General features: G+C 46.1%; 1 protein-coding gene across 1 annotated transcript; it reads right to left on the bottom strand.

Annotated features, from left to right (window-relative positions):
* Positions 1-410: 410 nt before the first annotated feature.
* LOC136445807 (trichohyalin-like) lies at positions 411-11,629 on the bottom strand. Its single transcript, XM_066443948.1, has 2 exons — positions 11,411-11,629; positions 411-9,473 (listed from the first exon to the last, which is right to left on the bottom strand). Exons 1-2 carry the CDS (start codon positions 11,627-11,629, stop codon positions 867-869), a joined length of 8,826 nt encoding a protein of 2,941 aa, XP_066300045.1. The 3' UTR covers positions 411-866.
* Between the last annotated feature and the right edge of the window lie 1,348 nt (positions 11,630-12,977).

Genomic DNA, 12,977 nt, shown 5'->3' with positions numbered 1-12,977 from the left:
ACACCATTACTGGGGGGAAAGCTAATGATGACTGCGAATGGTTTGATCATGAATGTGATTTTAGGAATTTAGGTGTTCATTCATTTCTTATTATTAGTTGTTAAATTTTCTGTTAATCTTTATGTCTATGTTCAGTTTCACTTATGTTAAGTTTCATTCGAATATATAAGCTTGCAAGCTTTTGGCCACCTTTGCAGATTTGTGTTTTGATTTTACCATTGTTTTCACTTGTATCTTGATGTGTTCTAGATAAATAAATAAGATAAAATCTAATTTAAAAAATGACTGTTTCGAAATCGTTTTCTAAAGTAGTGAGTACAGAAACCACGACCTCAACAATTATTAACAATTAAGATGCAATTTGGAGTGAAATGAAACCTAGCTGTTAAAAAAAAACACTGAACAAAATCTATGTTTCAACCCCTTTAATGTTAATTGTTATATCAGGAAACTTAGCCTAGCGTACTCTGTGTATTCATTTTTTTTTTTTTTGCTATTGACATATACGAACAATGTCCTTGATACGAATAAAGATGTTTTTAAAGAATGCATTCTAAAGCCCTCTTGGTTATTCTTTTATCATAGTATAGTAACGTAGGCTTTCTCGGATTTATTCGGATTTACAGTTTTGTTACGTGTTCTTCCAGCATACAAAGCCGTTATTTCGACAAAATGATCAACATCTTGTACATGTCTTTACATTTCTTACATGGAAACTGTTCATAATCATTAATAGAGTCGGAAGAGATGACACTTGTAATCGCTATCTAAATGCATCAGTTAGGTACCATGTACGTAACAAACGGTAATAATACTAGCCTTCCTGACATCTATATTGACTTAAGGCCCATTAAAATGTAAAGATATCACTTTTCTTTGTGTTTCTGTGATAACAGTACCAACAGCCATGCTGAAATCTCAGGCCACAATAATAGGACCGAAAACAGCGTCGTCACAAGCATCCCCATTCCAAGAACGAGATTCGTCTTACTCGCTTCATCGAGAGTCGCTGTCTTCGCAGCCCCCTTCGCCTTCTCCTCCATGTCACGTTTATCGGGCTCCGTTGGACGAGGCGCGGTCTTTTGTCCACCTTTCTTGGGTCTGTTCTTTTCACGCTGGTGCTTTGCCCTCTGCCTGGACCTTGAGCGCATGCGCGTTGAGCCGTTGGACGACTCCGCTTCTTGATTTGCCGATGACGTCACCCTTTCGGGAGCGCCAGACGTCTCTGTATCACGTGACGAAGAACTGACTGAACGCTGTCTCGTCCAACTGCTTCCCGACGACTCGCTTTCGTCCTCAATGTCGGGAATCGCCGTGTCTACGGTAGTTAGCTGTTTCTCTTCTTCGACAGAACCGACGTTTTTGTCGACCGAATCATTGGAATGGCCTGAGGCGTTTTGCGAGACGTGTTCCGACGTCTCAGCATCCGCGTGTAGATCTTCGTCTTGCTGCCTGGCGTCGCGCTCCGCCTTCTTGCGTTGGTTAGTCAGTCTTTTCCTCTCTGCGCGAGACATGTAAGCCTTGTGCGGTCCCGTATATTCGTCAGAAAACTGGTCTCCAGATGTCGACGAGAAGCTGTCCTTGTCACGCTTTCTGTCTTCAACCTCGTCGTCTTCTCTTCCTGACTTTGTCCTGGTCTTTCCCTTGGAGACTGCTGATTGTCTTTCTTGAAGATGTTTTCGTTCAGGGCGGACAGGTCGCTGGGGGGCTGTCGTCTGCTCCTGTGGCTCGTCCGATGGAGTGAGCTCTCCCGAACCCTCCTTGTTCTTTTTCCTGCGCTCACGGCGGGTTTCTTTGCTGGAACGACTGGACATCTCTTTCGCTGTTTTAGCGGACACAGACTGTTCTTCTGCATCCTTGCTGCTATCTTCTGGTTGTAACGTCGATGACAACGCTGATGGCTCTTCACTGGCTGCTTCTTCTTCTTCTTCTTCTTCTTTAGTGTCTTTGTTGCTACCCTCTGCCTCTTGCTGTGACGCCGTCGGCAGCATTGTTGACTTGTCCCCAACTGTAGATTCTTCTTCGGTTCCTTTGTCGCCACCTTCTTGTGTTTCCGACGGTTGTGTTGCTGACTCGATACCAACCTCTGCCTTAAGCTTCTCTCGAATGTCTTTATTGTTACCCTTTTGTTGCGTTGCTGATTCACCAGTGCCGTCTGGTTTCTCTTCGGAGTCTTTGCTGTTGTCTTGTGGTTGTGACATCGACGCCAACGTTGCCGACTCGTCACCACCCTCTGCTATCTTGCTGGTACCGTCTAGATGTGTCACAAATGACGGCAACGTTTCAGGTATGTCACGATTCTCTTCAGCTAGACCAACTGCCGCTTCCTCGTTACCATCTTCATGACCGTGAGGTGCTGTTTCTACTTTAGGATCATGTTTCTGTACATGTGTTGACGACTCGCTTTGTACCAACGATGGATCTTCGTCCGTTTTGCCGTCGGTTCCATGCTCCTTGAGTCTCTGCTTCAGCTCCTCTGAAACTCTTCTCCCTTTCTTTCTTGTTATTTTGCCCATTTTGCCCATTTTTCCAGAAGCCCATGGATCCGGACCCCTCCCGTTATCAGCCTTGTCGGTGTCTGGACCTGGTGAGTGAGCGTCGGCTTTGCCCGGTAACTGTGCTTGCCTTGTGTCCACTGAAACTGCTTCTGGTAAAATTTGCGAACCTGAAGGTTGTTCGGCCTTTGGTGTTCCAAATCCGCTGTCAACATCTTTAGCACGCCCCGTGTCAGCTTCTGTTGACTGAGACGTCGTTTCGTCTTCCTTTCTTTTGGGCTCCTCGTCGCATTGGCGGGGGGTTTCCGAAGACCTCTGCTGTTCGAGATAATACGACAATCCTTGCTCAGCATTTTCAGCAAAGGGAGAGATTGGGTAGTGAAACTGTGGGTAGAACCCTCCAAACTTCTCGTTTTGAGAGGTTTCTCGGCCTGACGCGACGGTACTGCCGGTGGCTCCATCCTCATCATGGGCTTGTCTCTCTGCTTCATCAATAGTCTCGTCGAATTCCGCCAATGATGATTCGATCTCTAGAATTTGGTCTAGACCCCCGACCTCTCGCAAAATCTCGTCAACGTCGCTGTCATCAGTACTGACCGCTTCTTCCACCATGACGTCATGTGGTGTGAGTTGCTGCTGCGCGTGAGTTGAAAGGTCTGTGGAAACTTCGCCGCCTCCCGGAGTAGACGTTTCTTCAGAAGGAGTCTCTAAAGTGTCCTCATCTTGTTTTGAATCTGATGTTTCCGACGACGTTTGTGTTAATCGCTCTTCCTCTATCTCAGGTATACTTTGCAGTGGGTTCGATGCTCCGTGGTCAGGACTGACGTCATCGGCTATGTCTGCGTCACTTGTAGGTATCGTGACGTCATCGTCGTCGTCAAATATGCCGTACTCTTCAAAAAGCTTTCTTCGAGCTTCTTCTTCTTCTTCTGCGCTTATTTGGACAGGTTCATCATCATTTATCTCAGACGCGGCGCCTTCGTTTGCAGCGTCTTGTTCAGAGTCTGACTGATTTTCATCTAGTTCATCTTCTTCGTCGACGTCGCTGTCGTCAAATATACCATATTCTTCAAAAAGTCGCATTTTCTCTTCCATCTTTTGTCTCAACGTCTCCTCCTCGTCTCTGTCTGACGTTTCCTCTTGCTTATCTGATGATTGTTTTTCCTCCCTGTCCAGTGTGTCCCTCTGGTCCTCTGATGATTCATCTCCAAAGATATCTTGTGTTTCCTCCTCGTCTATCAATGCTTCTTTCTCCTTCTGTGATGTTTCTTCTTCTTCTCTATCTGATGTTTCTTCCTGCCCGTCTTGGTCTCCGTCTGTTTCCGTCTCCACGTGTGATAATTCTTCCAGCTCGTCTAATTCTTCCTCCGTCTTTTCTGATGTCTTCGTCTGCTTCTCTAAGACGCTGTTCTGTTTGTCTGATGCTTCCGTTGGCTTTTGTAGCGTTTCCTGATCCATGTCCAATGTTTTAGTTGACTTTACCAACGTTTCCACCTGTCTGTCTGGTATTTCCATCGGATTCTCGTCCATCTGCCTGTCTGGTGATTCTTCCAGCTGATCTGATGTTTCCGTATCCTTGCCTGGTGTCTTCTGTTGTCTTTCCACCTCTCCTTCTTCCCTGCCTGGTGTATTGTTCTCATTATGCGATGTTCTCGTCGGGTTCTCTGATGGTTCTACCTCTCTGTGTGATGTTTCCATTGGCTGTTGGCCTTCGGTTTCAAACTCTCTGAGTCTCTGCTTTAGCTCCTCTGTGATTCTTCTCCCTTTCTTTCTTGTTATCTTGCCCATCTTCCTGGACGCCCACAGATCCGGACCCCTTCCACCCGTCTTGTCGGTGCCTGGACCCGATGGGCGTGCTTCGGCTTGACCCGTCGATTCTGCCGTTTCACCCTTCCTGCCTGCTGTCGCCTCCTGCCTTTCTGATGTTTCATCTTCTCTGTCCGTTACCCCATGCAAATTTCCTGATATTTTCTCCTCCGTGTCCTCAGCTGTTTCCTTTTCAGTCCCCAAAACATCCCCAAGCTGATCTTTCACTGGCTCGTCTGAAGCTGCTGTGGGCTCGTCTGTCGGATCCTCTTTCCTGTCTGACGTTTTCTTTGGTCGGGTTGATGGTTCTTCCTTCAAGTCTAGTGTTCCCTTCAAGCTTGTTTCCACCTTCCTTTCTGACCCGTCCCTTTGTGTATCTGATATTCCCTGCTGGTTCTCTGATGTTCCACCCTCGCCCGACGTTTCTCCTTGTTCGCCTGACGTTCCCTCTTTCATGTGTGATGAGTCGCCGTGTCTGTGTGATGATTCTTTCTTTTCATTGCCTAAGATTTTCTCTTCCCTGTCTGATCTATCCCACTGATGTCTTGGAACGTTCCCTTCTTCATCTTCTTTTCTCTTGTCCGGTTGTTTGCCTGATATTGCCTCCTCCTGCTTGCCCGATGTTTCATCCTGTGTTGATCCCTCCTCGCTATCTAATGTCTCCTTGGGTCTGTATGGTGATTCTTTTAGTTTTTCTGACGGTCGCTTGTCTGACAGTTCCTGCTGCCTGTTTGTTGTTTCCTCCTCTGTGTCTGAAACTGTTGTCGGCTTTTCATCCCTCGTGTATGATATTTCTTGAGGCTTTTCTAGCGCTTCCTTCTGCCTCTCGGGTGGTTCATTCGGCTTGTCTAGTACTTTGCCCTGGTCGTCTGATGTTGTGTCCAGTGCTTTCTCCTGCTGATCAGGCGTTTTCTTTCGTTCCTTTACTGCTTCCTTCTCCAGTCTGAACGATGTGTCGTCTTCCCTCTTCGATGTGTCACCCATTTTGTCTAATGTCACGCCATTTCTGTTTAATGTCTTCTCCTGTCTGTCTAATTTCCTCTGCTCATTTGATGTCTCCTGATCATCTGATGTTTCATCTTGCGGGACTGATTTCCCCCGATTCCTGTCTAATGTTTTACCCTTTTTGTCTGATGTCTCCTCATGCCTATCAAATGTTTCCTTCTCATCTGATGTCTCACCCTTCTTATCTGATGTCTCATCCTTCTTGTTTGATGTCTCATCCTGCCTGTTTGATGTCTCATCCTGCCTGTTTGATGTCTCATCCTGCCGTTGTGATGTCTCACCCTTCTTATCTGATGTCTCATCCTGCCTGTTTGATGTCTCATCCTGCCTGCTTGATGTCTCATCCTGCTTGCTTGATGTCTCATCCTGCCTGTTTGATGTCTCATCCTGCTTGTTTGATGTCTCATCCTGCGTGTTTGATGTCTCTTTTTGCCTGTTTGATGTCTCATCCTGCTTGCCTGATGTCTCATCTTGCCTGTTTGATGTCTCATCCTGCTTGTTTGATGTCTCATCCTGCTTGTTTGATGTCTCATCCTGCCTGCTTGATGTCTCATCCTGCTTGTTTGATGTCTCATCTTGCCTGTTTGATGTCTCATCCTGCTTGCTTGATGTCTCATCCTGCCTGCTTGATGTCTCATCATGCCTGTTTGCTGTCTCATCCTGCTTGTTTGATGTCTCACTCTGCTTGTTTGATGTCTCATCCTGCCTGTTTGATGTCTCATCCTGCTTGCTTGATGTCTCACCCTTCTCATCTGATGTCTCATCTTGCATGCCTAAAGTATCCTCCTGCCTGTCCAATGTCTCACCCTTCTTGTCCAATGTCTCACCCTTTCTGTCTAGTGCCTCCTCCTGCTCATTTGATGTCTCCTGGTCATCTGATGTCTCATCTTGCCTGTTTGATGTCTCATCCTGCTTGTTTGATGTCTCGTCCTGCCTGTTTGATGTCTCCTGCTCATCTAATGTCTCATCTTGCCTGTTTAATGTCTCATCCTGGTCGTTTGATGTCTCATCCTGCCTGTTTGATGTCTCATCCTGCTTGTTTGATGTCTCCTCCTTATTGTCTAATGTCTCCTCCTTATTGTCTAATGTCTCACCCTTCTCGTCGAATGTCTCACCTCTTCTGTCTAGTGTCTCCTGCTCATCTGATGTTTCATCTTGCGTGTCTAAATTTCTCCCCTTCCTGTCTAATGTCTTCTCTTTCCTGTCTAACGTCTTCCCGTGCCTGCCGGATGTCTCCAGTCTGCCTAGTCCTTCATCCTGCCCATCTGATGTTTCCTGTCCGTCTACTGCTTCCATCCGCCTCTCATGTGCTTCCTTGGGTATCTCTACGGTCTCCTTCTCTTGACTGTCTAAGATTCCCTCTTGTTTATCTGCTATCTCCTGTCCGTTTGATGACTTTTTGTCCTTTCTGTCCTTGGTTTTCCCGTTCTTTCCTATATCTTGAGCTTCTTCCTGACTTTTTAGTCCTTCCCTTGGTCTGTCGGTTGTTTCTCCCAGCATAGCTGGCGTTCCCGTCTGTCCGTCTAACGTTACTTCCTGATTGCCCACCTCTTCTCTTTGTCCGTCTGTCTTCTCTTTCCTCTCGGGTGAGTCTCTTTTCTTGTTTTCCTGATCCTGTTTCCTAGCCGGGGATTTTGATCGTCCAACAGACTTATTCCCCAGCCTCTCTGAAGTTCCTTCATCTCTTGCCGAAGTGCCTGGTTGTCGGCCTGAAGTTTCATCCACCTTGCCTGATGGTTCATCCTGTTTGCTCGATGTGTCCTCCGACTGGTCTTCTTTTTCATTTTGACTGCTTGAAAGTTGTCCATCCTTGCGTTCCCTTTGGCTAACGTTATCTATCAAGTCATCCTGCCCATCTGATGTTTTCTGCTGACTCTCTGGTGCACCATCCTTCCCAGCCGATTCACTCTCTTCTCGGTCCGCTGGTTTCTCGGTATCTGTTGCTCCTTCTCTCCTGTCTGACAGTTGTTCCTGTTTGCCTAAGGCTCCCCTTTGCCCCACTGGTATTTTCTTCTCAGTACCTAAAACGTCTCGTTGCGTATTTATATCTTCTTTGTCTGATGTTTCCTCTTCCATCTTTAATGCTGCATGCTCTCTTTCGGATAGATTCTCCTGTCCATCAATTATCTCTTCCAGTTTGTCTAGTGTTTCCTCTTCCTCGTTGAATGTATCCTCCAGCTTTTGTAATGTTTCCTCTTGACCGCTCAGAATATCTTCCATTGTGCTGAATTCATCTTCTTTCTGAAAGCTTTCCTCAAGCTTTCCTATTGTCTCCTCCAGCTCTCCTAATGTTTTCTCTTGTCTGTCTGATATTTCCTCCATTTTATCTAATGTCTCCTCCTGTCTGTTATATGTCTCCTCCGGCCTGTCAGATGTCTCCTCCTGCCTGGTAGATGTCTCCTCTGGCCTGTCAGATGTCTCCTTTTGTTTGTCAGATGTCTCCTCCTGTCTGTCAGATGTCTCCTCCTGCCTGGTAGATGTCTCCTCTGGCCTGTCAGATGTATCCTTCTGTCTGTCAGATGTCTCCTCCTGTCTGTTAGATGTCTTCTCCTGTCTGTTAAATGTCTCCTTCTGTCTGTCAGATGTCTCCTCCTGCCTGTCAGATGTCTCCTCCTGTCTGTTAGATGTCTCCTCCGGCCTGTCAGATGTCTCTTTTTGTCTTTCTGATGTCTCCTCCGGCCTGTCAGATGTCTCCTCCGGCCTGTTAGATGTCTCCTTCTGTCTGTCAGATGTCTCTTTCTGTCTGTCAGATGTCTCCTCGTATCTGCCAGATGTCTCCTCCTGCCTGTCAGATGTCTCCTCTGGCCTGTCAGATGTATCCCTCTGTCTTTCTGATGTTTCCTCCGGCCTGTCAGATGTCTCCTCCGGCCTGTTAGATGTCTCCTCCTGTCTGTCAGATGTCTCCTCCTGCCTGTCAGATGTCTCCTCCTGCCTGTCAGATGTCTCCTCCTGCCTGTCAGATGTCTCCTCCTGTCTGGCAGATGTCTCCTCCTGCCTGTCAGATGTCTCCTCGTGTCTGTTAAATGTCTCCTTCTGTCTGTCAGATGTCTCCTTCTGTCTGTTAGATGTCTCCTCCTGTCTGTCAGATGTCTCCTCGTATCTGCCAGATGTCTCCTCCTGCCTGTCAGATGTATCCTCCTGTCTATATGGTGTCTCCTCCGGCCTGTCAGATGTCTCCTTTTGTCTGTCAGATGTCTCCTTTTGGCTTTCTGGTGTTTTCTTTTGTGCATCTGATGTTTTCTCCTTGTTATATGTTTCCTCCAACTTGTGGAATTTTTGTTCTATTTTTTTTAACGTCTCCTCTTGTCTACCTGATGTTTCATCTTCTTTGTTCGATGTTTCTTCAAGTCGGTCCGATGGTTCTTCATCTTTATTCGGCGTTTTCTCTTGGTCCTTTGGCGTTTCTACCAGCCTCTTTGATGTCTCCTCCTGCTTGCCTGCTGTTTCCCTCTGTCTGTGTGATGTCTCCTCCTTTATATCTAATGTATCCTCCTGTCTATCTATTGTTTTCTCTGGCCTCTCTGATGATGCCTTCTCTAGTCTCTCAGATGTCTCCCTCTCTTTGCTTAATAATTCGTCTTGCCTCATTAATGTTTCCTCTTGTCCGTTTGAGGTTTCCTCGAGCTGCTGCAATGGCTTCCTAATGTCTGATAGATCTTTCTCCTTGCCTGACACTGTTTTTCCACGCGCTGTTATGGCTTCTTGACTCTTTCCAACAATCTCCTGTAAGTTTTCTGACTCTCTATCGGGTGACTGTTGAAGTCCTCGTTCGGTGGCCACCTCAGTACCGTCGCCATGACCATAATCCGCGGGGTAGTCGGACCCGTTCAGTTTCGTGTAGATGAAAACTCTGAATGAATTTATGCCGTGTTCGCCGGATGCCAACTGAATTTGAAAGTCACTGATGGCAGAAGGGGAGGCTAACGCGTCCGCATCTTCCTCTTGATCCGAATCTGGATCACCAGGACGTGGATTAGCAGAACATGGATTAGCAGAACTTGGATCAGCAGAACTTGGATCAGTGTTCAGATGTGTTTGAAGTCCTCCGATGTCCTTAGAAGCTCCCTGTAAGTCACCTTTGCCTCGTGCACCGAATGTGTCGTTCAGCGGCGTGGTCGGGTGTTCTTTATGTGAAGCTACTGGTGCCACATAGCAAGCTTTGGGAGTCTGAAAAGACAGAATATGGGATAAGAACCTCGCAACAACGTTAATCTGATGTTAGTTATAGTAACCGTGGCGGAATAAAACTAGGAGGACCAAACCTACACCACTTCTTCCAGACATCAAAAGCTATCTGCCACCCAAAAATAATCAAAACAGAAGCACGTCAGCACGTCTATTACAAAAACCAGAACTTCTGCTGCAGTACCAAAGTCCGCCGCCAGGAGGTCCATAATCGACTTTGACTCTTGTCTACCCAAGACCTACCCACTTAGCAAATATCACCACAATCCACCCCGTAGGCTGATCAAAAATATTCGGAAACAGCTGACACTCACACAGAATCACAGAGAGAGAGAGAGGGAGAGAGAGAGAGAGAGAGAGAGAGAAAGAGAGAGAGAAAGAGAGAGAGAGAGAGGGAGGGAGAGACTGAGAGAGAGAGAGAGAGAGAGAGAGAGAGAGGGGGGGACAGACACACAAAACAATACCTCCAATACGCAGGTAACAACAAGCTACGTTTACCTCATCATAAACACACAGGAATTTTACCTGCTTACTACACCTATTGCTGTGTTATGTATGTTTAATTGTGTTGAATGAAACAAACAGTTGTGGGGCGGTAACTGAAAAGTAGACGTCTCAGTCTAGTTCGTACCTGTCACACTTCAAGCAGGGGAATTCCGCAGTACACGAGACCTGTGTATACCGTACGCGACCAGTGTACGAATACCGTTCTGGAAGCTAAGCCTGAACCAAGGTACGATTCAGATACGCCTTTCCCAGACAGCAACATTGTATCATTCAGCTATTTGTTTACACCTCGATGAGCCCTCTGGCTTGTTGCTTATCGGAGCGCACCATTCTAGATGCATACCTAAAATGCAACTGTCCTTTTGTCCTCGATTCGGTTCATTGAAAGCGCAACAAAACATGCTTTTCAAAACTTCTAAACTAGCCTACACGCTATGCGTTGAAAGTAACACAATCTTTTTACCCATACGTGCCATCTCTATTATAATCTTTTAGCTTTTCATGGTGTCAGTCTGACTCTGTATCGCTGATTTGAAATGACACTTCTGATGTTTTAGACTGTCACAGAGGATAGGTTGAAATGATAGTTCTCAATTGTCGACTACTTTCAGGACATACATACACCCCCTCCTAATATCCTAATATGTGCTATGTTATACTTAGATCTTATATCTCTTCATATTGCCCTCTATTGCCCTCTATTATATATCATTTACATATAAAAAGTTACGCCATGCCCTCCCCATTCCTTGCCCAATAGACTGATTACGCCATCTGTTGTTTTGTGTCAACATAAATATTTTGTCTGATGTTTTCTTGTCATCAATCATGCTTTACACGTGGTAGATAACGTCTGTAAGTTATTCAAGATCACTTTTCAAACATATTTTTGTTCTGTATAAGCGTTTTCCACAGAATAGCACCGTGAAGTGTTTATGTCGCAAGCCGATGAGTGCTACACTAGTTTGTCCAGAAGCAACAAGTAGATGACTTGTTACAGACGAATATAGTATGTATATACAGCACAAGGAGGTTATAGGGATGGTTGTGGTGCTTACCAAATTTGTATACACAGTTTTGTTGTTTGCAAAACATGTCGGACTTGTTCGAGCCGATACACTGGCCTTGGGCGATATTCCATTAAAGACTTTGAACATTTGTGGTTTCCTCGCCCCAATAAGTATTGTACTTTTGATATGAATTGTTTGGTACGTGTATATTTGTTATTTCTTCATTTTCAAAATGGTAAGCCAACCCTGCACGTCAGGGTAATTTTCCACTGCTCATGTACGTTTGCAGTTGGTGATAATAATTAATGATAATAATTTGGCCATCAGGGCCTAGTAACATTTTGTCTGACCACGGTAAGTTACAGATCCAGTCAGAGGATTTGAAAGGTCCTAAGTCCTTACCTTGTGTCCTGGTTGCCCTTGAGTCCCCTCATCGCCAAGATGTCCTTTCTGTACGACGTCCTTGTTCGAGACACCTTCTTGTCTGTCTGGAAACCCGGTTGCAGCCCCACTTCTGGAGCTAGTCCCGGGCGAACCGCCGCCATCCGTCGACTTTCCCGGACTCTTGTCCACAACAACGTACTTAATAACCTCGTTTTTAGACGTCTTTTGGCGAATCATTGTTATGGTCAGACCGGGTCTGGGTGTGTGAGAGTTGGTCTAAAATGTCGCCATGTTAACTAGCAGCCTGGATGGGCGTTAACGCATCAGCGTTTTGCCACGTCGCCTGCCTGCGCACCTAAACAATTATCCCCCGGTTGTTGGAGCCGAATACGCAGGTCTGTGTGCCCGCAGGTGGTTCACAGGGAAGAGCATTCCGTCACAGGACAATGGCTTCAGCCGAAATCTGCACCCAGACAAAAGGCGCGGGCGAACCGAAGGTTAGAGTGGGGTACACTTCACAAAACAGCTACTGACTTCGGAAACTGAGGACGCACAAAACACGGACTGAAGGTTAGAGTAGGGTACACATCAGAATCAATTGAAAACGACTTCGTTAAACACAAAGAAAAACGTAGAAAGAGAGCAGACCTCAGTAGGGGCACCGTTCACATTTGTGCGTACATTTAAGTCCGCATAAGTTTCATTCTTTTAAGGTAAAGTTTCCGGCCGAATAGAAGAAGTAATTTTTTCGGTTCCATAACCAGGCTGCGCACTGGCGGTGGGTGAAAGTAGAAAACAAGTTATTATGTCACTTCGCAACTGATACGGAGTTGAATATACGCACAAGTGTGAACGGGACCTATGATGGAGGAAAGATAACTAATCATAAGACTCAATATAACATCCGACGTGCAGAGAGAGAGCTACATGTCGTACGCTTTGTATACCTGTATTATTTTTCAGTAATCCACGATTCCGCCATTGGCAGCGTGTTCTTGGTGGACACCGGCAACCAGTTCACTCTGATCTTTGCTGTACTTGATTAGTATACGCGTATGTGTCAGCACGGCGACACACTGTTTATGCTGGCACATATCCGAGGCTTGGGTCTTCTCCTGTGCATTAGAATCAGACAGCCTTTGTTGTTCTTGGCAAGAAACATGGTTGCATCAACATACTCTTTAACAAAGACTGCATATAACCGGTCGGCTGTAATATCTTTTGATGATTAGGTATCAAACGCTAGCCTCTACCAGGCTCCAGACGTGGCTGAAAAAGGAGAAATTGGCCAAATAGACAGATAACATACTCTCCAAGCAGAGGAACGGGTCCGGCCGGTCTTTGACGTGTTTTTATGCGTTTTCGTCGGGCTTGCTATTTTGTCCCGTTTCCTAAATGTCGCCAACCCATACCAAAGGAGTTGGCAGGCCGATAAATACAGTTTGCCCTCACCTACTTATCGGCCTACTAACGCCCCTTGCATGTTTTCTGTCTATTTGGACGATTACTACTTTTTCAGGCCGCCTCTGGAGCCTGGTAGAGACTAATAGAACGCCCCTGGGAAACTTTGAAGTCAGTCAGGCGT

The sequence above is a fragment of the Branchiostoma lanceolatum genome, chromosome 12 (assembly GCF_035083965.1).
Source record: "Branchiostoma lanceolatum isolate klBraLanc5 chromosome 12, klBraLanc5.hap2, whole genome shotgun sequence".
NCBI classification, from domain to species: Eukaryota; Metazoa; Chordata; class Leptocardii; order Amphioxiformes; family Branchiostomatidae; genus Branchiostoma; species Branchiostoma lanceolatum.
The sequence above is the reverse complement of the archived record's forward strand: the minus strand, read 5'-3'. Positions and strand labels throughout refer to the sequence as shown.

What these genes read in the sequence shown, in the direction of transcription:
- LOC136445807 (XM_066443948.1), bottom strand. Translation starts at nt 11,629, where the DNA reads ATGATTCGCCAAAAGACGTCTAAAAACGAGGTTATTAAGTACGTTGTT. An exon ending in AAGGGCAACCAGGACACAAG is followed by an intron (nt 9,474 to 11,410) that starts GTAAGGACTTAG and finishes CTGTCTTTTCAG; the next exon opens with ACTCCCAAAGCTTGCTATGT.